Source organism: Podarcis cretensis (genome assembly GCF_951804945.1).
Source record: "Podarcis cretensis genome assembly, chromosome: 13".
In the NCBI taxonomy this organism is placed as follows: Eukaryota; Metazoa; Chordata; class Lepidosauria; order Squamata; family Lacertidae; genus Podarcis; species Podarcis cretensis.
The window spans coordinates 13881232-13905807 of NC_137182.1; the positions used below are offsets into that span (position 1 = coordinate 13881232).

The 24576-nt window shown below is 44.9% G+C and overlaps 1 protein-coding gene and 1 long non-coding RNA gene across 2 annotated transcripts in view; one reads left to right on the forward strand and one right to left on the reverse strand.

Annotated features, from left to right (window-relative positions):
• LOC307201089 overlaps positions 1-24576 on the forward strand; it is a 315231-nt gene that overhangs the window by 59602 nt on the left and 231053 nt on the right. The window lies entirely within an intron of this gene.
• On the reverse strand, positions 11826-15807 carry LOC307201044 (interleukin-8-like). The gene is made up of 4 exons (XM_079950182.1): positions 15593-15807; positions 14690-14825; positions 13812-13895; positions 11826-12799 (listed from the first exon to the last, which is right to left on the reverse strand). Exons 1-4 carry the CDS (start codon positions 15654-15656, stop codon positions 12769-12771), a joined length of 315 nt encoding a protein of 104 aa, XP_079806308.1. The 5' UTR covers positions 15657-15807; the 3' UTR covers positions 11826-12768.

A 24576-nucleotide genomic window follows, 5' to 3' on the forward strand; every position in this document is an offset into this window, starting at 1 on the left:
AGAAAGATGGGAAAGCACTGCTGACAGGATGGGGGGGGGAGCGGAGAGGAAGAAACTCCACGCACTTGAAAAAAAAAAAAAGTTTATTCAGGCCAGCTGTGTTTTGGAATAATCATTCTTCTATCACAGTAGGAGATTTTGTCACCATTGATGCACTTGCTGAGAAACGCTTTTCAAAACATGCCCTCAAAGAAGGATTAATTCGAAGGCTGTTGGGCGTGGACATAATCTTTCTTTGAGCACCTGAAGTTTCTTTCTTTCCCCCATTCCTGTAACAACAAAAGTACCATATTTTTTGTTCTATAAGACTCACTTTTTCCCTCCTAAAAAGTAAGGGGAAACGTGTGTGCGTCTTATGGAGCGAATGCAGGCTGCGCAGCTATCCCAGAAGCCAGAACAGCAAGAGGGATTGCTGCTTTCACTGCGCAGTGATCCCTCTTGCTGTTCTGGCTTCTGAGATTCAGAATATTTTTTTCTTGTTTTCCTCCTCCAAAAACTAGGTGTGTCTTGTGGTCTGGTGCATCTTATAGAGCGAAAAATACGGTAGGTTTAAGGAAGCTGGAGAAAAGCTGCAGCTTGAGAGCAAGAGAATGAGAGTGGCATCAACATCGGCACCGATTCTGGGTGAGATCTCACCAGTGGCATAGCAGAGGAGGCTGGTGTGCCGTGGCTCCAGGGACATTTTTTGAGGGGGCACAATGAGGAAACAGACAACAGACTCCCTCCTCAAGCCACTTCCTTTGTTACCTTAACAGCCCATACTTAGTGGGCTGTTACCAGGAGACTTGTTTGCCTATTACAACCATTTGAATCCTTGCTTAAAATTTAACAATTGCTGGATCCAGGTATTAGAACAGAGCCCCGCCTAAACTCGTAATAATATGAATATAGTATAAAATGCTTTTTATTGTAGCATTTCTCCCTTAGACTCTTATTTTCATGGTTTGGTCTCTGGGGATTCGTTCCAATGCTAATAGTGACCTTAGGGCAGTGGTGGCGAACCTATGGCACGTGTGCCAGAGAGGGCACTCAGAGCCCTCTCTGTGCGCATGCAAGCTGTCGCCCCAGCAGACCAGGGAGAAGAGTTGGTGGAAGAAGATTGGAGGAAATTTAAAATCTATTTCCAGAAACATTGTAAAATTATTGAATGTTGATGACATTGAAATGAAACGAAGGGGTTCTAGCAACAAGGTTAAGATTAGGTAAGAATGGACTAAGATTAGATGAAAATTTTGAAGTTAAAATATGGGAGGAATAATAATAAAGGATAAATTATTAGATGAACTTGCTGAACCAATTTTTAAGTTGAATACAAAAAAGGGAGGCGTGAGGAAGTCAGGAAAATATGTTAACTAAAGAAGAGATATTTAAAAAGAGGGATTTTTTGTGTTTTGTTTTTTCTTTTTTCTTATTTCTTATTGTCTTCTTATGTTAATCTGTATTTCATGTATTTTTGTATTTTTGTGTGTGTGTGTTTTTGTATTTTTTCCTGTGCTCTTTTTGCCTATTGTTTTATTGTGAAAATTGAATAAAATATCATTAAAAACAAAACAAAACAAGCTGTCGCCCCAACAGAGCCGTAGTTTCCGTGCTGGGGGTGGGGGCATAGCTGTCAACTTTTCCCTTTTCTTGCAAGGAAGCCTTTTCGGAATAAGGGAATTTCCCTTAAAAAAAGGGAGCAGTTGACAGCTATGGGTGGGGAGGAGAGGAGGGCTCCCATGTTCCTCCACATGCAGCTGTGGCGGCGCAATGGCTGCTTGTGCCGCCGCGGGCCCCCGCAGGATGCCTTGTCACACACACCCCAGACATGGCACCCGGGGCGCCCCTCCCCCGGTTGTGACACCACTGTTCCCTCACTCAGCACCGGGCCTGCCTTCCCTCACTAGGAAATGGAAGTGTGGCACTCAAAATGGAAGTTATACTCAGAACAGAGCATGTTCTGCTTCCGAAAAAAGTTCCAAAACCGAAACACTCATTTCCGGGCTTGAAGTCTTCAGGTTCCAAGTACAGTGGTACCTCTGGTTAAGAACTTAATTTGTTCTGGAGGTCCGTTCTTAACCTGAAACTGTTCTTAACCTGAAGCCCCACTTTAGCTAATGGGGGCCTCCTGCTGCCGCCACGCCGCCGGAGCACAATTTCTGTTCTCATCCTGAAGCAAAGTTCTTAATCCGAGGTAATATTTCTGGGTTAGCGGAGTCTGTAACCTGAAGCGTCTGTAACCTGAAGTGTATGTAACCCAAGGTACCACTGTATTTCAAGAACTAAACTGTTCGAAAACTGAGGTACCACTGTATTTATTTTTCCATATTTGAACTGTATTTATTCCCCCCCCCCCCGCGCCCTGTGGTGGTTTTCTTGAGTGAGAGTACCCCTAAACATTTTTTTTTAGAAAAAAACACACTGAGTTATACCATAAAATTATATATTAATGGAAAGATAATTTAATGAAGAATGTAATGCAATAACTTCTATGAAGGATTATTTGTTACAACAGCAGTCATAAAGAAGAAACATGAAACACACAGGAAAAAATGAGATATACAGGTTAAATTGCCGTGTTGGCACTTTGCGATAAGTAAGTGAGTTTTGGGTTGCAGTTTGGGCGCTGGGTTTCTAAAAGGTTTGCCATCACTGTCTTAGGGTGTTCATGAGGTGGTGGTGGAGAATATGAAGGGAATATTGCAAGATGAAAGAACTGGATTACAATTACAGCCAGGTGGGCTTTAAATGCGATGAATAAATGGGGAAGTGGCTTAGCAGGATAGGTGAGTGCAAGCCTTAGATCAAGAAACAGTCCGCTCTGACTATTGGGCAGGTAAACATTTGGCAGATACCCTGATTAGCTACCAAGCAACTCAGCCTATTAGCAGTCATGGCCATTTTGTGAATCTTTCATTCTTTGTATGTTGTTGGCTTTCTGTGACTCAAAGCCCAAATGGCCTTTTCAGCACATTTTGTGGAAGTGCTTCCGAGTGACAGCCTGTGAAATATTGCATAAGAGGGCAGGGGGAACCAAGAAAACTTCCCAATATTGCACGTGGTGAAGCAAAAGATTGCGACTTTGCTGGTGACAACATGCCTAGATGAACATTCTGAAGGCACACATTTCTTAAAAATGTCATTTAGTTCTGAAGCTTTTTCTTGCGCTAATAGTACGTGCCAGAGAATAGCATGTTTAAAAGAATGTTTGTTTTTTTAAAAAAACAACCAGAAGACTTTCTCTTGGAAATTATAAGGATAAAGGTAAAGGGACCCCTGACCATTAGGTCCAGTCGTGACCGACTCTGGGGTTGCCGTGCTCATCTCACTTTATTGGCCGGGGGAGCCGGCGTTTGTCCGTAGACAGCTTCCGGGTCATGTGTCCGGCATGACTAAGCTGCTTCTGACTAAGCAGCACACGGAAACGCCGTTTACCTTCCTGCTGGAGTGGTACCTATTTATCTACTTGCACTGGCGTGCTTTCGAACTGCTAGGTTGGCAGGAGCAGGGACTGAGCAACAGGAGCTCACCCCATCGCGGGGATTCAAACTGCTGACCTTCTGATCGGCAAGTCTGTGGTTTAACCCACAGCGCTACCCGCGTTGTATGCGACTACAGTGGCAAGAATGAAAGTTGCCCGAAAACGGGAAGAGGAAGAAGTCCCAGCAAAGGTAGAATGGATACAAAAACTTATGGAATATGAAAAAATGGTGAAACTTACCGGAAGAATAAGAAATTGAGATAACAAACTTTTTATAAAAGAATGGAAATGGTTTTTGGAATATTTACAGACAAATTGTAAACAGATAAAAACACTGGCAGGATTATTGTAATAACCTGCAGTTAAATAAGAGTATATATTTAAAGAAGAGAAATAAATGAGTGTGTTAATTTGGATATGCAGAAGATGTTAAAAATAAATTTAAGGAACTGCAGAAAGAGGGGGAAGGAAGTCAAGTTTTAGAATGTCAAAATGACTGTAAAATCAATGAAATGTATATATATGAAAAGTATAAATAAAATTTTAATAGCATGTCTGTTGCAGGGGGCGTCCTTTAGGTGGCAAGGGAAAGAACTGTGCTGCTTTCAAAGGTACGAGTGTTTTTTGAGGATGCAAATGCAAATTAAATTAAATTAAATATTGTGCAGCACACAGAGATTTGATTGAGATGTGGTCAAATCACAGCGACTTGCTCTAACATAGGGTCTATTTGAGGATGAAGGGGGCCCTCCCCCCAAATATGGACTGTCAGCAAGTGAATATCTTATTATAGCAGCCACCCACACACTTACTTCCTGCCTCTGATTTGGCATGCAGGCAACCACTTAGCATCCGAGTCTCTCATGCCTAATCCAGAAAATTGCCATAATTACAAGCAAAGCAGACAGAACTAATGACCAGGGAACTAGTGACACACAGACCTAGTGAACAGGGAACTAGTGACACACACACAGTTGCTCATAGAGGAAGCAACCAAACTGGCCCAGCGCTGGTGATGAGAAAGCGACCTAGCTTAGGCACTTCTGACACCACGTTGCCACTCTCCAGCGCTCAGTATCTGCCGCCGGAGGCAACTGCCTCACTCTCCCTAATGATAGGGCTGGCCCTGCTGGTTAAACCAGAGTCTCAGCCCTGCGCTGGCTCTGAGAGGACGGACAAGCAACAGTCTGTCCTGTTCTCTCCATGAATCATTCCAGAGCGTGGTACTCCAGATGCAAAAGCTGTTTTTCTCCTCTTGCATTTCATGGGATTAGAGCCGATACGTGGTGTATTTAACTGATAAGCAGAGTGTGGAAATGTTTGTGGTTCCTGCCTCTGGCTGGTTGAGGCTAAAGAGCTGCAATCTCTTCTTTGGGACACACCCTCAGTCTTAGGGCCAGACATCCCGACCACAAAACTTGGGCTCATCCTTGTGTCAGCGAGCCCTGAGGATTTGGCACGAGTTCAGCACAGGTTCAAGGAAACGGCACATTTGTCCCTTGGGGATGACTTGCACTGGAATGGAGGGTCAAATTCCCTAAACAAGAGTCTTCTGGGCATGACCTAAATATTGCAGACTCTCCCCTGAAGTCTAAATTGCGTTATAGTTCAAGGGTGCCCTTCTGCATGGCAATAATGTAATACAGTGGTCCCTCTGGATACGCACACCTCCAGTTGTGTATCCTTCAGGATGCGAACGCGGCAAACCTGGAAGTATTTTTCTGGGTTTTGCACGCACACATGCGCAGAAGCGGTCCCTCCGGACTGGAGCTCCGGAACAGATCCCGTCCGCAACCAGAGGCACCACTGTAATGGGACGTGGGTGGCGCTGTGGTCTAAACCACTGAGCCACTTGGGCTTGCTGATCAGAAGGTCAGAGGTTTGAATCCCCATAACAGGGTGAGCTCCTGTTGCTCTGTCCCAGCTCCTGCCAACCTACCAGTTCGAAAGCATGCTAGTGCAAGTAGATAAATAGGTACTGCTGTGGAGGTAAGGTAAACGGCATTTCTGTGCACTCTAGTTTCCGTCATGGTGTTCTGTTGCACCAGAAGGGGTTTAGTCATGCTGGCTACAGGACCCGGAAAGCTGTCAGTGGACAAACGCCAGCTCCCTCGGCCTGAAAGCAAGATGAGAGCCGCAGCCCCATAGTCGCCTTTGACTGGATTTAACTGTCCAGGGGTCCTTTACCTTTTTTACCTTAATGTATTAATATTGGGGGATGCGGGTGGTGTTGTGGATTAAATCACAGAGCCTAGGACTTGCCCATCAGAAGGTCGGCGGTTTGAATCCCCGCGATGGGGTGAGCTTCCGTTGCTCGGTCCCAGCTCCTGCCAACCTAGAAGTTCGAAAGCATGTCAAAGTGCAAGTACATAAATAGGTACCGCTCCTGCGGGAAGGTAAACGTTGTTTCCGTGCGCTGCTCTGGTTTGCCAGAAGCGGCTTAGTCATGCTGGCCACATGACCCGGAAGCTGTACGCCGGCTCCCTCGGCCAATAAAGCGAGATGAACGCCGCAACCCCAGAGTCGGTCACGACTGGACCTAATGGTCAGGGGTCCCTGTACCTTTTAATAATATTTGGACGGCAACACAGAACAACTAATAGAGCAGAATAATATGAGGAAGGTCCTGTATGAATCCACCGCTATTGTGCCAATGTCACAATTGGCACTGTTGTGCCAATGTCACAGGAACATCCTGGTCAGTAAGCACACAGTTCAAAGATTCAATGGCGCCTTGCATCCTTCCAGCAACTCCTGCAGCCAAGCTGGTGCCAAACATATTGCTCTGCTTTCCTTTGGACCACATCAGCGAGGCCAAGATGGTGGTCTTGTCATCTGGGCAGCTCAGGACCTCCATACGCACTGCCCAGGCTCCCACCCCAGGGAGGTCACTTCAGGGCTGCTAACTCAGCGGTTTGGCTTCACCTCCAAAGGCATACTCCATTGTCTCTCAAGGCAGACAGATGCCAACAATAACAACCGTAAAAATAAGGTGGGTCTCCTACTGGTGTGGTCTACAGTGGTACCTCGGGTTACATACACTTCAGGTTACATATGCGTCAGGTTACAGACTCCACTAACCCAGAAATAGTGCTTCAGGTTAAGAACTTTGCTTCAGGATGAGAACAGAAACTGTGCTCTGGCGGCACGACAGCAGCAGGAAGCCCCATTAGCTAAAGTGGTGCTTCAGGTTAAGAACAGTTTCAGGTTAAGAACGGACCTCCGGAACGAATTAAGTACTTAACCCAAGGTACCACTGTACTTGCTCCGCGGTTGGCAACCTTTTTTTGGTCCAAGGGCCAGATTTTTATCTGAGGGCCAAGCAAGCGGGACCAAAGAGCAGTGCTGTAAATAAATCCCTTGGCAAAGGGAAACGAATCATCTTTGCTGGGTGCAAACAAAACAACAATGCAAACACAGGCCACAATCCTCTAGCTTCTCTAATCCTTTTTTTTTTTTTTTTTTAAGGCGGCTGAGTTAGTGGTTACCACCCACCTCTTGCAAATGCTGGGAATTAATTTGTGCACTGTGCCAGAAAGGAACAGAGAAGATAAGTAGTTTCTTTTGCAAGTGCTAAACCAAGGGCCTTATCAAGTTCATTGACTGAAAGTACACTGTGGTGTTCAGCATGCTTTTTACTGCCACTGTTAACTGGAAGGCAGAGCGCCAGCTGTTAGGGAGGAAGAGCAATCAAGCTGTAAGGCTATTGATTGGGAAAAATTGGAAAAGTAGTATTATACCGACAAAAATAGAGTGGCTTGCCAAATTATTGGAGTACTACAATATATCCAAAACAATGGGAGAAATTGGAAGGATCTCAAAAGAGAAGATAGACAGGGACTGGAAGGGTGTTTAAAGGATACTTGCAAAACCATATTGAAAAATCAGAACTCTTATTAGAATAAACTAGTTCCGTTTTAAATACTGAAATACTAAATAAGATGGATAACAATGTGTAATAGAAAAAGAAGCATGAAATTAGGTTAAAGGTGGGTGGAAGAAAGTAATAGAAGTGGAAAGAAATTGCAATTGGGTAGATTGGAAGTCTAACACAAAGGTGGGGTGAGGGGTGGTGGGTGGTGATGGGAAAAGGAATTATCTGTGGGGTTGAGTGTAGGTATGTTTGAACATTTTTAAGGATTGTATGAAATGTATGTTTGTATATTCGCAATATGTGTGTATTAATGCTGAATTATTTTAACAAGCTTTTAATGTTTAATAGGTTATTGTATTTTAGTGTTTTGTTGGAAGCTGCCCAGAGTGGCTGGGGAAACCCAGCCAGATGGGCAGGGTATAAATAATAAATTATTATTATTATTATTATTATTATTATTATTATTATTATTATTATTACAGTGGTACCTCGGGTTAAGTATTTAATTCTTCCGGAGGTCCGTTCTTAACCTGAAACTGTTCTTAACCTGAAGCACCACTTTAGCTAATGTGGCCTCCTGCTGCCGCTGTACCGCCGGAGCACAATTTCTGTTCTCAACCTGAAGCAAAGTTCTTAACTGGAGGTACTATTTCTGGGTTAATGGAGACTGTAACCTGAAGCGTATGTAACCCGAGGTACCACTGTATTATTATTATCAGATCATGCACTGTCTATTTAAAGCATATTTAAAGCATGCTGCCTCCTCACAAAGAATCCTAGGTATTGTAGCTCTCTGAGGGGTAAGCGACAGTTCCTGTGGTTCTTTGGAGGAACCCAAGACTGTTAATGGGGTGTAAATATGCCTTGAACATGTTAGGAGCAGACCCCACCTTCACATGCTTGCCGACTTCGCGATCACCTCAGAAGAGAAAGCGCTGAAAGGAAGCAGCAGTGCAGGTACTTCCAGACAGCCACTGTTTTAGGTAACATTCAGTCACCCAATGGCAAAGTCAGCTTGCACAATTATAGTCGATAGGGAGGACATGTTCAACAAACCCGATTCGTTTTTTTTCTTTCTTTTACGACAAGGAAAGTAATGGCGAAATGCGCTGGAAACCATGGGATGACGCTTGCTTTGATACAACATTGTCTTCTTCTTTTTTGAAATCATTTTTATTTGATTTTACAAATGTAAATCCATTACAATGCCAAATACATATCCACAGAATACATATTTCTCTGAATCTCGAGGCTTCCCCCACCCCCATCCTCGCCATGGGTCCTATTGTTAACATTTCCAACTGCATATAATTTCATAGTCTGTCTTTTGTATTTGTCCGTATTGTCCATAGTATTTGTTACATTACGAGTGAGATTAAAATCCTGCTAACGTTTTCGTCTGCTTACAGTGGTCTGACGCAACATCATCTAACCTCCCCGCAAACAGAATGATTGCTCATTCCATTGCCAACATCATCTAATCTTCCTAGAAATAAATTGGGATGAATGTTCAAGGGATTGTCTGGAAATGCCCTGGCGGCGGGAGGGGGGGGGAGAGAGTGTTTAGTACCACCACCATCACTGCTTTTTTTAGCCTCAGTCTCAGGGCAGGGTAAGGGAGATGCTGTACAGTGGTACCTCGGGTTACATACACTTCAGGTTACATACGCTTCAGGTTACAGACTCCACTAACCCAGAAATAGTGCTTCAGGTTAAGAACTTTGCTTCAGGATGAGAACAGAAATCGTGCTCTGGTGGCAGCGGGAGGCCCCATTAGCTAAAGTGGTACCTCAGGTTAAGACCAGTTTCAGGTTAAGAACGGACCTCCGGAATGAATTAAGTACTTAACCCGAGGTACCACTGTAACTGTTTCCTATACGGATGTCTCTCTTCACTCCACCAGCAACAACTGCCTATCAACTCCTTTTCCTTCAAGATAAAAGTAGCAGAGTCAAGCACTTCTGTTTTTGTTTGTTTTGTTTTTCAAAAAAGCATGTTTGCTCTATGAGGTTGCAGTTGTTTCCTTTCCCCTTATTCTCAGGGGAGCTCAAAAACAGAGCCAAACGTGAGGTGCCTCAATAAGAAAGTGAGGTTTCCCTGCCCCTGCACCCCAAAACAAGCTGCGTTCTGTTACCCCCCAGGAATGGGCGAGGGTCCCCTTTAAGAATCACAGGAATCTTACCCAACCATAAACTGTTGCTTTTGCACAGCGCTCTTTAACGTGAGATGCCCCCAGGCAAGACTTGCAAACCAGGAACATGCTCAAACACCACTCTGTTTCTGGAAAAGGAGAGCTGGTGGCGCTGTGCTCTAAACCACTGAGCCTCTTGGGCTTGCCGATCGGAAGGTTGGTGGTTCAAATCCGCAAAATTGAGTGTGCTCCTGTTGTCTTGTCCCAGCTTCTGCCAACCTAGCAGTTCGAAAGCATACCAGTGCAAGTAGATAAATAGGTACCACTGCGGCGGGAAGGTTAGCGGCGTTTCTGTGCACTCTGGCTTCCGTCACAGTGTCCCATTGCGCCAGAAGCAGTTTAGTCATGCTGGCCACATGACCCGTGATATAGAGAAAATAGGGGTGGTTGGCTTTTGCTGCCGAACTCCCCAAGGGACTGATTCCCCTAAGTCTGCGATCAGTCAGAGATGAGTGGATGGAGGGCAGGATGAAGTGAAAGCAAAGCAGATCTTTATTTTTCTGTTGCAACAGAGTTCCCTCCCCTCCTGGCAAGGAGGCAAGAGAGACCCCGAAACCAGAAGAAAACCTCTCTTTTAAGGGTTTTTATTTTGGCGTGGAGAAGGACATCTGTGCTACAAGAAGTCAGAAATTTCATCACACATAAGGTGGGGTTAATGTGGCTCAGGCAGGCCAAGGGGTGATATTCTTGAGGATTTAGCAAGTTTTGCATAGTTCCAGAGACAGTTTACACAAAACATTCACATTTGATAAGACAATCAGGATCCCTCAATGCCGAGCATCTGGGCAAACAATGACAATTAATACCAAGGAGGCTCATAGATATAGGAGAGGAATCCCTTCAGGAATTTCCCAATTGCTATCAGGCAAGGGGTTAAGGAGGCAGAGGAAATATTGAGAATCTTTAGGACATAGGTTGGCAAACTAAGGCCTGGGGGCCAGATTCGGCCCAATCGCCTTCTCAATCCGGCCCGCAGACAGTCTGGGAATCAGCATGTTTTTACATGAGTAGAATGCGTCCTTTTATTTAAAATGCATCTCTGGGTTATTTGTGGGGCCTGCCTGGTGTTTTTACATGAGTAGAATGTGTGCTTTTATTTAAAATGCATCTCCGCGTTATTTGTGGGGCATAGGAATTCATTCATTTTTTCCCTTCAAAATATAGTCTGTCGTCCCCGTCCCCCCACAAGGTCTGAGGGACAGTGGACTGGCCCCGGGCTGAAAAAGTTTGCTGATCCCTGGCTTTTCGATTGCTCTCCTGCACCATTTTAGACATGTGGTTTATATACTTATGCATGTGTGTTTTCCTTGTTGCAATTATCAACATTTGTTCTGTATTTGAGACCTTAGAATTCCTACAGCAGACCCGGAAAGCTGTCTGTGGACAAACGCCGGCTCTCTTGGCCTGAAAAGCATGATGAGCGCCGCACCCTATAGTCGCCTTTGACTGGACTTTACTATCCAGGGGTCCTTTGGCTCCCCTGGGCAGTGTGCTCTGCTGGACACCCCAGCAACTTGTCCAGCCTGATTTTTGTGCAAGACACGCCGAAGCCCCAACCTCTTCCTCACAGACTTGTTTATCTGGCAGAGGTGGCCCATTTCGCTGCCTGCAATGGGAAGGTGTTGGTTTGTGCATGTGCCGCCCCCTGACCCCCACTTGCTGCCCCTGCTGAAACCTCACTTCTCAATATATGAAAATAACAAGAAGAGATGTGGAAAACAGCAAGAAAGGATTGGATAGAATTGTGTACATCATTTGGTCGGATTTGTGGACATTAAAGCAGCAACAAGATGATTGGATCCCTGTCGGAACTTGAAATATAGGTACCCCCAACAAAAATTTAAAATTTGGCTTTGTAATTTGGTATTAATGTGATTTGATTTGATTGGTCTGTTAATAAAAATTATAGAAAGAAAGAAAGAAAGAAAGAAAGAAAGAAAGAAAGAAACCTCACTTTGCAGGGTCTCTGGAAGGCTGCAAGAGGCCTCCAGAGGCCTTTGAACAATCTTGTGGGACTCTCGTGAGATTTTGCGGGGCTCTCATGAGATCTTGCCGGGAGCCGAATCTCACTGCAGCTGTTAATCCACCAACAAGGATCGCCCATGAAGGCACCCTTTGGATTCTGCCACTGGCTGAGGGGACTCCCTCAGTCTGCCTCATGGGTGGGGCTGATCCTGTTATCTTCCCCACACCCCCAGTAAAAATGCTTTCTGTCCTGCTTACGTGTGAAATCCCTCTAATGAAGCAAAGATGAAGCCAAACATACACTTACTGCAGCGACAAGACAAAGGAACTCCGTATTTCAACATGAAAATAATTTATTCCGTTGCACACAGGCAAACATGCTTTGACAGTGCTCAACATTTCTCGGTCAATAAATACATAAATAAAGACATCTCATGTGCAAACGCGAGGCTTCAGAATGGCATCTCTGCGTGAGGAATTCTCGTGAGGAAAACTTCAGGCTGTGCTTTGACAAACCATTTGAATAAATAAGATCCCCCCCCAACTTAAATATGACTATAATAATAATAAAAATAAAAATCAGACACAGAAGATTTGAAGGACAACAAATAATTACTTCAGATATGACCATGTGAATAAATAGGTTAGAAACTGGGGGAAAAAAACAAAATATCTGAAAGGCACTTCAGATATGACAGATATTAACTGAATAACATTTCATTCCACCCTTCCTCTGGCGCTTGTAGCATCACACAGGGCTCTTTCCCCCTCAACCTCATGAGGTAGATTTGGCTGACAGAAATGGACCAGCCCAAGGCCATAGGTTGAGTTTCACGGCTGAGTGGGGATTTGAACCCGTGTCTCCTGGTGCTGTAACTACTAAAGTGATCAACAGTAGGTAGCTGGCTCTCTTGATGCAGCTGTGTTAGCTTTGCCTGTGCCCCAAGGGACCAGGATTTGCCAATTTGTACTATAATAATGGCTTGGTGTACACACAGTTTCACCACTATTGCTACTGCACTTAGCAATACATTCCACTTTCCAAATCACCTTGACTTAACCACCTCATCTTCCTGCTTCCTGCACAAGGCCTTCCTTTTACACTTATTTTAAATACATCCTTACAAAGGGTTTTCTATCAGCAAAGTTGTAAAATAAATACATAAATAAGACCAAAATATCCCCATTTATAAAAGGCTCTTATATAAAGTAGGCTTGGTAGAAATGGCTCAGCTTCTTTCAGGAAGCAAAACAGTAGAGATTCTGAACGTTTTTTCCTTATAGCTGGGATTCTGCACTGGCTTGAGCCCTGGAATAAAGGAAAAGCGAGGAGAGGTTAGAAACAAGTCGACGGAATGGCCCGGGAGAACTGAAATGAGCTATTTTTTAAAAGCAAAAAACAGATGTTCAGTATCATTAAAGGTCTGGTTCAGTTAATGGGCAAAGCTGAGGCATGGAGTCATGTTTGCTAACGTCTGATAGGGTTTCAAACCTCTATTTGCCTTCCTGCTTTCCCCTGGGGAAACCTGATCTTTAGTGCGAAATTGGAACAAAAAGCAATTGAGTGTTCCACGGATTGCTGTTTGTTCTGTTTTAGCACCAAAGAGAGGGTTTTCTGGAGGAAAGCAGAGACAAAAATGTTCAGATTCAGGCCTAGATAGCTCAGGACAAGCAGAAAATGGCTCTGACCAGTGTTTCTATGCATGGGGAAAGTGGAAGTGCGCCCTGAGTCTCTGTTCAGATATGCCCAGTTAAGCCTGGTTCTTGCAAAGATTGCACCAACGAAAATCATCCTCTGCAGGGGGTTGGACTAGATGACCCTAATATTTCAGGGACTTAGCCATGGTCTGTGGCAGGGATGGGGAATCGGCGGCCCTGCAGATATTGTCGAATTACAACTCCCATCATCGTTGCCTGTCCTCGCTAGGGCTTATGGGACATCTGGAGGACCACAAGCTTGGTCCAGGGCTAAGGCAACAAAATATCTCCTTTGTGTATCCCGTTTTCTTTTGCTAGCCATTAGAACATTATAGTTATTGATCACAAGGTTTATGAACATGTGTCTGGTTGTGGATGCAGCCTGCAAAGAGGGGCAGGTGAAGGATTTGGGGTATATCTGGAAGGAGAAGGGACAAATCAGACCCATGGGGACAGTGGCGCCTGGAAGTTTTCTTGCACAAACCTAATTGAAAATAAGCTTTGCAGCACAGTTTTAGGCATGTTTGAACCAGAGTCTCACTGTGTCCAATGGAGCTTACTGCCAAATATATATGTGCATAGCATTGCAGTGTTCTTAAAACCAGAAGAGAATAACAACTTACTTATCAAGGATGGCTTTGATTATCACTTTCACCCATCTAGCTGTGGGCTCCAAGCACACTTCTTTCCCGTCCTTAAGAGTAGCACTGCAAGCAAAGGGAAACAGGAAGGTCAGGCATCTTCATTGCAGAGTGTGATTTATCTGTTTATTTGTCTGTTTGTTTAGATTTATATAACACCCTTCGATACATTCATGATGCAAGAACATTGACAAGAACCTAACCACTTGGTTAAATGTCTTAAATGGGGGGGGGGGGCATGTCAAATCCCTTAGTAATCAACTTTTTAAAGAATGTCCACTTACAGTTTCAGTGGAACAGTTCATGATATTTTTGCTATTTCTTTTCCACAACTGGGGAAGACACTCATCCACAAGCACAATCTACTGGGAAACGACCCAGCCGGGAGTTTTAAACACACGGGAGTTGTGCAACGGGCCTTTTCGCTGCAGAATGTCTTGGTAGGTAAAGGTAAAGGGACCCCTGACCATAAGGTCCTGTCATGGCCGACTCTGGGGTTGCGGCGTTCATCTCGCTTTACTGGCCGAGGGAGCCAGCGTACAGTGTCTGGGTCATGTGGCCAGCATGACTAAGCTGCTTCTGGCGAACCAGAGCAGCACACGGAAACGCCGTTTACCTTCCCGCTGGAGCAGTACCTATTTATCTACTTGTACTTTGATGTGCTTTCAAGCTGCTAGGTTGGCAGGAGCAGGGACCGAGCAACGGGAGCTCACCCCGTTGCGGGGATTCGAACCGCCAACCTTCTGATCGGCAAGCCCTAGGCTCTGTGGTTTAACCCACAGTGCCACCTGCGTCCCGTCTTGGTACATGGGGCTCTAAATCTAGCAAGAGAGAGACTCACATTCCAAAAGCAGACTTACATGATTTCAACATTCTTGCAGTGGGGTCCACTTTGGGTCAGTTTGACATCTTGAATGTGTCTGGTCGGGATAAATGTGGAATGGGTGCTTATGCATTGGCAGCGCAGCTCGCTCCCGATCCGGGCCAGTGAGACACCTATGAAAGAGCAGGATAGAAACCGGTTAAATGGGACAACTCTCTTTACAAAACATCTTTACACTGAACATCTGGACCCCCGCCCCCCAAGCACAACTTAAAAAGTTGCTTTTCTCTAGGCCTCTTCGATGCCATTCAGCTGGTAGTGCATCATTGTATTTTTATGAGCTAGAGTCATAGAGTCATAGAATCGTAGGGACACCCAAAGGTCCTCTATCCCATCCCCTGCAATGCAGGAATCTCAACATTAGGGTTAGCAGCTACCCTAAACAGCGGACCGTTGCTGACAACTGCAGGTTTCCACAGGTTTCATTTTAATTGATGCACCAACTTAGACATCATCAATAAAAAGCATTTCAATTTGGGAGAAGGCAATAGATACCTAAAAACCTAATAATTGCCTACCCTCCCTGAATTTATTTAATAAGCTATACTAGAGAAGTGAAGATATGCCCAGAGGAAACCAAGTGGAGCGACGTAAAACAAGGATGGCAAACATTTCTGCGGATTTGTAGCTCTGTTTATCTTAAGCATTCTTCTATTTATTTATTTTTTAATAATAATTTTTATGGGTTTTACATATAATCACTTTGCGTAACATCCTATTTAATCTCATTGGCTCACGTTCTTCTAAACAAGCTTGAGGAACTGTTTCTGCATTATCAGCTATTCTTTCTCCCTGTAGGATTGTGGTATCTGCGGCTACGGTCATAAGCGCAGCCCCCTGGGACTCTTTAAATAAAGTTCAGCGGCAATGTCTTGCTTACCTTCCGTCAGAGAGCTGGAGAGCACGAAAAGAGCCAGAACTGCAACAACAACCTTGGAGTTCATGTTGAGGCAAGGAATTTCTCTCTTGGCTGCTGTCCTGAAAGGCAGGGTACTTGGAGTGCTTCAGAAGGCTTGTGTCTGAGCTCTGCAAGACCTGCTGCTTTTATACCATCTCACTTGCCCTGAAGTACCATGTTTCAACTCTGTCAGAGGAAATTCCCAGCGCAAGCAATTCACAAATGAGTCATTGGGAAATCTTGTGGCAAAGTCTCTTCCTATTGCGACTGAGTTCCTGCAGGAAGCAGCATTCGATCCAGCTTGGTGCCTTCTAACTCGTTACGTATTTCTAAATATTTGTTATCAGCTGAATAACATTTCTGCAGTTTCTTAGGGTTTTGGGTTTTTTTATAAGGACCTGCACTGTATAGGGAATTTTCAGAAGAGGGGCAAAAGTGTGTGTGTGGGGGGGGAATCCCTTTTCTCTTCCAGCTCTCCACAAAGCTGTGTAGGGATGTTTTTAATGTAAGATGGGTGGAATATAAATAAACACATAAATACATAAATGTTGGTATATTGTTATTGTTATTATTATTACTACTACTACTACTATTTCTTATTTAAACTGACTTTATAATGAATTGATTTTAGAATGCTGTACAGTGGTACCTCGGGTTACATACGCTTCAGGTTACACACTCTGCTAACCCGGAAATAGTGCTTCAGGTTAAGAACTTTGCTTCAGGATAAGAACAGAAATCAGGCTCTGGCGGCACAGCAGCAGCAGGAGGCCCCATTAGCTAAAGTGGTGCTTCAGGTTAAGAACAGTTTCAGGTTAAGAACAGACCTCCGGAACAAAATCAAGTACTTAACCCGAGGTACCACTGTATTATTTTACTGTTGTTAACCGCTCTGAGCCCGGCTTTGGCTGGGGAGGGCAGGATAGAAATAAATTATTATTATTATTATTATTATTATTATTATTATTATTATTATTATTATCCTCTGCTGAACCTACTCATGCCTGGCACCCGCTCAGTCACACAGAACATATAAATGGCTCCAGTTTCATAGGAACTCACACCATTTGGTTGGTATTTTCACCCTAATGCAGCTAACGGCAAGAGGAATATCTAGCCTTTCTTGAAGACAAGAAATGCCTGCGGATACATAGCTAGGGAGGGAACGAGAAGGTGCCTCATTTGAGCAATCCACTATAGATTTTGGAAAGTGGTGTGGCCGTCCTTCTGTTCCCAATGGGTTCAGCCACCTCTCAAGGTATTGTCACCAGTCTCAACGCAAACGTTCCTGAGGTGAGGGAGGCAGTCTTCATTCGCGTTTGGATTAGCAAGATGGCGGACGGAAACATGACTTTGGCAAGACTTTGCCCCATTTTTGGTGCGAGGGGTCCAAACACACCACTTACTCTACCCATCTAAAAATGGCAATATTTTGGTTTCTACAGATTCCCAAGCAGCACTGGGCACTCCCCCGCGAGTTTAATATAAAATATATCACATGCGTAGGCTGTAATCTGCACCGACTTCTTTGATAGTATCTTATATAATTGTGCAATTATACATTGTGACGGATTGTGTTTCAGACTGATTTATTTTTAGCCTCTCTCTCTTCTTCCTTTTGATGGCACTCCCGTCCGAGGTAATTTCCCCTAAAGAATAACCGTTTTGACTCCCACGGAAAAGCAGATTTCATGATTGGCTTGATTGCTAGCGTGGGAGTGCAATGTCAATACAAGACATATCCGTATGGAGCTGCCCCACCCTTCTGACTTATTCTGTCTTGAAAAAAACCAGATGCCAGAAAATAGCACTTGTGCTTTAGCGGACCAGCATTTAAACAATCCTCGTTTTTTTGGCCGAAGCAAAGCGCAAGTATGAGTAATGCCACTGGTCCACATTCATCCTTTCTCACCTGTGCCTTTGTTTCCCCTTGTTCAACCCCCCACCCCACCCAACTGAGAGTAAAATTAGCTTTGGCAGTGATATTATACCCAGCTTTTGTCCTGCTGAAACTACAGGCAACTCCCAACTGATGCAGGGCTCACGTTCCAGTGAAATCGTGAATATTTGATCCAAATGATTTTTTATTACTGTATTTTAATATTTTGTTGGAAGCCGCCCAGAGTGGCTGGGGAAGCCCAGCCAGATGGGCGGCATATAAATAATAAATTGTTGTTGTTAGTATTATTATTATTCCCGATTATTACAAATCAAGCCAAATTAATTTAATTGGACTACTTGGACTACTGCAATGCACTCTATGTGGGGCTACCTTTGAAGGCGACCCGGAAACTACAATGAATCCAGAATGCGGCAGCTAGACTGGTGAATGGGGCAGCCACCGGGACCACATAACACTGGTCCTGAGAGATCTGCATTGGCTTCCAGTACGTTTCCGAGCACAATTCAAAGTGTTGGTGCTGACCTTTAAAGCCCTAAACTGCCTCGGCCCAGTATACCTGAGAGCGTCTCCACCCCCACTGTTCAGCCCGGACACTGAGATCCAGCGCTGAGTGCCTTCTGGCAGTTCCCTCATTGTGAGAAGCAAAGCTACAGGGAACCAGGCAGAGGGCCTTTTCGGTAGTGGCGCCCGCCCTGTGCAACACCATCCCATCAGATGTGAAGGAAACAAGCAGGGAGGAGCAATCACCATTGACTTGTGACATAGGTGAAAACTGAAATTGTGAATATTTGAAACGCCACTGAAAAAGACTGCAAACACCCCTTTCCGCCTCCCCCAGCCCCCGCCCTGTTCTGCTCCTTTTTGTGACTTTTTGTAGCATGTTCTGTTTACTTCTGGCTTCGGCATGATGCCTATATATGCAGCTAGAAAGGTGAGGGCATAAGAGGTGACTCAAAATGCAGTATGGCTGGGTGGACAAGGTGGACTGAACAATACCTCCACCTGCAATTTTCACTCTAAAACCGTCAAGCCCCAGGTGTTTTTCTTTTGAGTGGTTGTTCCTTCTAGTTTAGCAATCCCATCGGCAAATAATAAGTAAATAAATATTGGGGTGCAGCTATTTACGCATTCGTGACTTAAAATAGAGCTAGGTAGTTCCCTCCCCAGCTGCGTTTCATGTCACATTTTCCCATTCCTATGCACATCAAAGAGGGGGACCTCTTCAGCCAGTGTTTGTGACCTGATTTGTTTCTCTGCACCTGCAAACTCCTGCTCAACAAAACAGTCATCTGAGCATGTGCAACGGCTGCCCCAAGTGTACACACCTCAGGTTACCTGCAGCTGATGCGTTCAAATCAGATGGAAGCTGCTTTGAGGGGAGACACATTCAACAGCAGTGGTTAAGAGCGGTGGACTCGTAATCTGGAGAACCGGGTTCGCGTCTCCGCTCCTCCACATGCAGCTGCTGGGTGACCCTGGGCCAGTCACACTTCTTTGAAGTCTCTCAGCCCCACTCACCTTACAGAGTGTTGTTGTGGGGGAGGAAGAGAAAGGAGAATGTTAGCCGCTTTGAGACTCCTTCGGGTAGTGATAAAGCGGGCTATCAAATCCAAACTCTTTTTCTTCTTCTTATGTGTGGGTTGAGACTTACATCATGTGTATCGGGCTTCAAACGTTTGGTAAAGGTAAAGGGACCCCTGACCATTAGGTCCAGTCGTGACTGACTCTGGGGTTACGGCGCTCATCTCGCTTTATTGGCCGAGGGAGCCGGCGTACAGCTTCCGGGTCATGTGGCCAGCATGACTAAGCCGCTTCTGGCGAACCAGAGCAGCACATGGAAACGCCGTTTACCTTCCCGCCAGAGCGATACCTATTTATCTACTTACACTTTGACGTGCTTTCAAACTGCTAGGTTGGCAGGAGCAGGGACTGAGCAACGGGAGCTCACCCCATCGCGGGGATTCAAACCGCCAACCTTCTGATCGGCAAGTCCTAGGCTCTGTAGTTTAACCCACAGCGCCACCCGCATAGGAACGCAGTAAATGGTAATCCTTATTTTAACACATCGGTCTGCCACTGTCACATTCAGCTGGCTTTTAGATTGTATGTTCTTACAAGGGTTGCTTTGTGCATGTTACTGTGCCATGTGGCAATGAACGAAAGGTTGGCTCCCCATCCCATGATGGTCTTGTTTGTTTTCCTTCATCGTACACCATGTCTCTTCTTCACCCAATGCACATTGCCTGATTTGTTTCTTTGTGCCTGCAACCCCTGCCTGCAACTCCTATTCAACAAAGCTGGTGATCTTTCCTAATACAGAGACCTGCCAGCATCTCATCAATCTTACTGGTGTCACTGAGACACAGCCCTGGGCTCCATCAGCGTTAGTACAAGTGAAAAAAACAGAATAGGTAGAAGGGTGTGTCAGGTGTTGCAACCATACTGCTGGGCACTCCTACATTTTAATCTTGGGTGCATCATTCCCCCCCCCGAGACTCGTTACGCTGGCAAGTATCATCAAAACAGGAGAAAGCAGTTGCTAAGCCCATAGCTTTATCCAGACATCCGGTTCCTCCAAAAAGAGAATCAACATGCTCTCCAACTCCGCTTTCAGTACCGAAGCTTTCGTGCCATAAAACTGATGTAAACAAAATCTTCTCCTTTCCCCTTAGAGCCTATCAGTAGGAGAAAATAACAGAGGCCAACCAGAGAATATTGAGAAGCAAAGCGGCTAGTAAGCCTGATCTTTATTAAACTGTTGCAACAGGGTCCTCATTCACCACACGAAGAATGGAGGAGGAACCCAGAACAATGGTGCGCAAGCCCTTATACTGTATAGACTTTTAAAATTGCCCACCCTGTAGCGCAAGACCACCCCCAAAAAACACCATACATACATCACAGAAGGAGGCGGTCTACAACAGAAATCCTGTCTGCCAGGATACCTGACAATGGCCAGTGATTGCTTACTTGGGCAGCCTGGCCATTCTTTTGTGATGGTACATACTTTAATTCCTGAATCCAGGTCACAGGCTCACCCTATTCATACACAAAGATGCCCTAAAGACAGGTAAGCAAAAGACAATGGTGAGGCTTTCACATTTCCCCCCTCCTTGCAGAGAAATATTTGAGGTGACACATGCCCTCCCCTACTGCGCTGATCCCAGGGCTCCCCATTAAAGGTGTTGTGTTGAGGGGAGTCACTGGCCATACGCTGAAAGGTTGTCAGTGCACTCCACTGTGTTGCGGTGAAATAGGGGTGGGCTCTCTGCTTAAACATATGTCTTCCAGAGCCAGCCCAATCCCCAGACAGATTGGTTAACCCTGATGTGCCCCAGATCCCTGTCAGGGGACTGGGAGGGATAAATGCCCAAGGCCTAAGCCAAGGTCTTCTTACATCTCAAAGTTTAATAAAGTTGTGGCCAATTTTAATCCCATAACACGTTGTCACGAGTCATTATTCCACCTGGGTGTAACCTGGGTTGGGGGGTCTCCGCCTGGGCATGTGATGTCCTGTATTGCCATAGGTCTGGAAGCTGACAGAGCCAGCCTGACTGCGCATGTGAACCAAGTGATTGACTAAGAAGCATCAATCATTGGTTTCAGAAACCAGGAAGAACAGAATTCCAATAAACCATGGGGGAAATATATAACTTACCTTAGGTAAAGGTAAAGGGACCCCTGACCATTAGGTTCAGTCGTGGCCGACTCTGGGGTTGCGGCGCTCATCTCGCTTTATTGGCCAAGGGAGCCAGCGTACAGCTTCCGGGTCATGTGGCCAGCATGACTAAGCCGCTTCTGGCGAACCAGAGCAGCACACGGAAACACTGTTTACCTTCCCGCCAGAGCAGTACCTATTTATCTACTTGCACTTTGACATGCTTTCGAACTGCTAGGTTGGCAGGAGCAAGGACCGAGCAACGGGAGCTCACCCCGTCGCGGGGATTCGAACCGCCGACCTTCTGATCGGCAAGTCTTAGACTCTGTGGTTTAACCCACAGCGCCACCCGCGTCCCAATAACTTAGAGACCACTGTAAACAGTCACGCTCTTTAGCAGGATTTGAATAGCACTTGTAATGTACCAAGAACTAGGAATACATGGGATATCAAAACAATCGGAGTGATTTAAAATATGCAGTGGAAAAGGATTAGTGACAAAACCCATGGAGGGGTGGGGGGAAGTCCAGAGATTTGATTGAGTCTTTGTTGGTTTATCTTTTTATTATTTGGGATTTCGAAAGTACATTTTAATTTGTAAAACTATTTTAAAAAAAGAGAAGCATCAATCACGCCAGAGAAACTGCCAGGTATAAATTGTCTAGTGTGCTGAAGGGGTGGATCCCAAGAAGGTTAGTATAAAAAATAATGCCGATATGGAAGATTGATGAACCTGTGGTCCTCTAGATGCTCCTGGACTCCAGTTCCCAGAATCCTTAGCCAGTAGCTATGCTGGCTGGGACAGATGGAAGTTGGAGTCCAGCCACATTTGGATGCCCACAGGTTGCCCATTGATGACGATAACACCTAGTTAATGATATATCCTTGTTACAAAATTGGCTGCACGGTTCTCAGCCAAGTTCCACACCCAAGTCTAGGTGGGTTGAGAACTTTCCAGCTGCTCTCATGCACTTGGAATGCAACGGTGCATATGAGCCATAATTGTATCACCTCAAGCAACTCATTTCGGAAAGGTAATTTCAATTAGAAATGAAACATCAAATGGTTTTGAGATCTTTTGTGGGAAGTGGTTCAGACCCAGACCCTGAGATTGCCCTTTGAGGCCCTTCTTTTTGTACCTCTTTTTGCACGAGTAGTCTTGTGGTAACACAAGAAAGGGCTTTCCTTGCAGTGGCTCCCCAATTATGGACTGCTCTCCCCAGGGAGGCTCGCCTGGCTCCTTCACTGTATACCTTTAGGTACCAGGCAAAATCCTTCCTCTTCAACCAGGCCTTTAGCTGATTTACTTCCTATAGCCTTTTAAATGCGTTTGCGGTGGAGTAGGGGAGGTTGTTGGCTAGTTTTGTTTTTGTTCTTGGTTTTTTAAAACGTGTTTTGTGCTTTTTATATTATAGTTTTATGTAGTGAACCGCCCCGAGATGAAGGGCGGTATACAAATTTAATCTGGATAAATAAATAAATGGATTCAATCAAAGAAGAAACAAACAAATAGTATACTCTAGTTTCTCTTCAGATCGTACAAATCTTTCGCCCCATAAATAAATAAATAAATAAATAAATAAATAAATAAATAAATAAAATGCTGTATTGTTTTTAACACTCGATTGGAAGCCGCCCGGAGTGGCTGGGGAAACTCAGCCAGATGGGCGGGGTATAAATGATAAATTATTATTATTATTATTAGTGTAACATCTCCATCCATTGAATATGAAAATGTCAACTTTTGGTAGTTTTTAGCTTGAACCCTTTTTAGTCTTTTAGCTATCAGTGGAAATGCTGTTTTTCTATCTAATGGACTGATCATTAGAACTTTCAGGGCTCTTTAAATTTGTGTGCTTATGTATTTAATTTATCTCCCAGCCACCCTCCCAAATGAGCCCAGCGCGGCACTACTTTAATAAACCAAGTGTTTTATTCAGGGTTCCTACCCACCGAACAAGCCACAAGGAGTTCACATGTACGAGGTGGTTGCTTATGCTGTTTTCCATGAAGGAAGTGAGGCAGCAGACAGTGGCAGTTCAAGAAAAACAAAAAAATAACTCTAGATCTTAGCTTGGCCTTAGTGAGCGAGTTGCATGTTTCTTTAGATCCTGTCCAACACGTGTAATTGGAAGGCTGCATAAAGTTAGAAAGAAAGAAACCTAAACAAACCATAATCCTCTTTTATTTCCACAAAACAGATTTTATCAATAAACCAAGGGCTACCAAGAGCCAAAGATTCCAGATTACGTTTGTAATTTGAAACAAATCTGGCACTAGTTTCAGGGATTCTTTCTAACCACGGTGTCACAGCCCATGGGTAGAAATTATAATCGCTGGTTAAATTAATTCCTCTCCCCATTTCCCCCACTTTAAACTTACAACATGTTCACAAAAGATGAAGCTGCAAGGAGGCTGATAACCTGCATATTATTTCCTCCTTTACAAATGCCTTGAGTATTTGGGCAGCGGAGGAGTTCTCTGAGTGTGAGAATTGGTTTTTTTTTAAATAAAAAAAAAATCCTTGCAAATTAAACTGCAGCCATGCGTGCCAGAGAGAAACAACGACCAGAAGACAAACGGCAAAAGCCTGCGTCAAATCATTTCGTTTTCAAGTTCTTTCGAAATGGCGAAGCCTGGACTGGAAATTCTGGAATATCTTAACCAATGAATCACCAAACGTGACTGAGGAGCTGGCTTGGTTTCAGGAATGAAATCATTTTAGAATGTGTTGCTTATTCACTTTTTGCAGCAGTGGGCAGGACCTTGGCATCAGCAGTCACCTGAGCAGGCCAAATCCTGACCTTGGTACCTTCAGGCCATATACACTGCTGCCTATACCACTTGCATTTGCTGCCTGAGGCGAAGGAAAAGATGGAGCCCCCTCCTCATGGTGCACAAAGAAACCAACTGGAAAGTTATTGCAACGCCAGCAGCAGCACGATCTCTTCTACTGCACCTGAGGTAGCAGGCTAGTTAGAGGGTCTAGGACAGACCTTGCGGCACACACAGCTCTGACCCCCAAAAGAGGGGAACGGTCGAGGGACTCAGGAGGAACACCCACCCCAGAGATTAAAAACAGAATAAAACATCAGACATTAAAAACTTCCCTAAACAGGGCTGCCTTCAGGTGTCTTCTAAAAGTCAGATAGTTGTTTATTTCCTTGACATCTGATGGGAGGGCGTTCCACAGGGCGGGCGCCACTACCAAGAAGGCCCTCTGCCTGGTTCCCTGTAACCTCACTTCTCGCAGGGAGGGAACCGCCAGAAGGCCCTTGGACCTGGACCTCAGTGTCGGGGCTGAACGATGGGGGTGGAGACGCTCCTTCAGGTATACTGGGCCAAGGCCATTTAGGGCTTTAAAGGTCAGCACCAACACTTTGAATTCTGCTCGGAAACATACTG

What these genes read in the sequence shown, in the direction of transcription:
- LOC307201044 (XM_079950182.1), bottom strand. Translation starts at nt 15,656, where the DNA reads ATGAACTCCAAGGTTGTTGTTGCAGTTCTGGCTCTTTTCGTGCTCTCC. An exon ending in TGCAAGAATGTTGAAATCAT is followed by an intron (nt 13,896 to 14,689) that starts GTAAGTCTGCTT and finishes CTTTGCTTGCAG; the next exon opens with TGCTACTCTTAAGGACGGGA. An exon ending in ATCAAAGCCATCCTTGATAA is followed by an intron (nt 12,800 to 13,811) that starts GTAAGTTGTTAT and finishes CCTTTATTCCAG; the next exon opens with GGCTCAAGCCAGTGCAGAAT.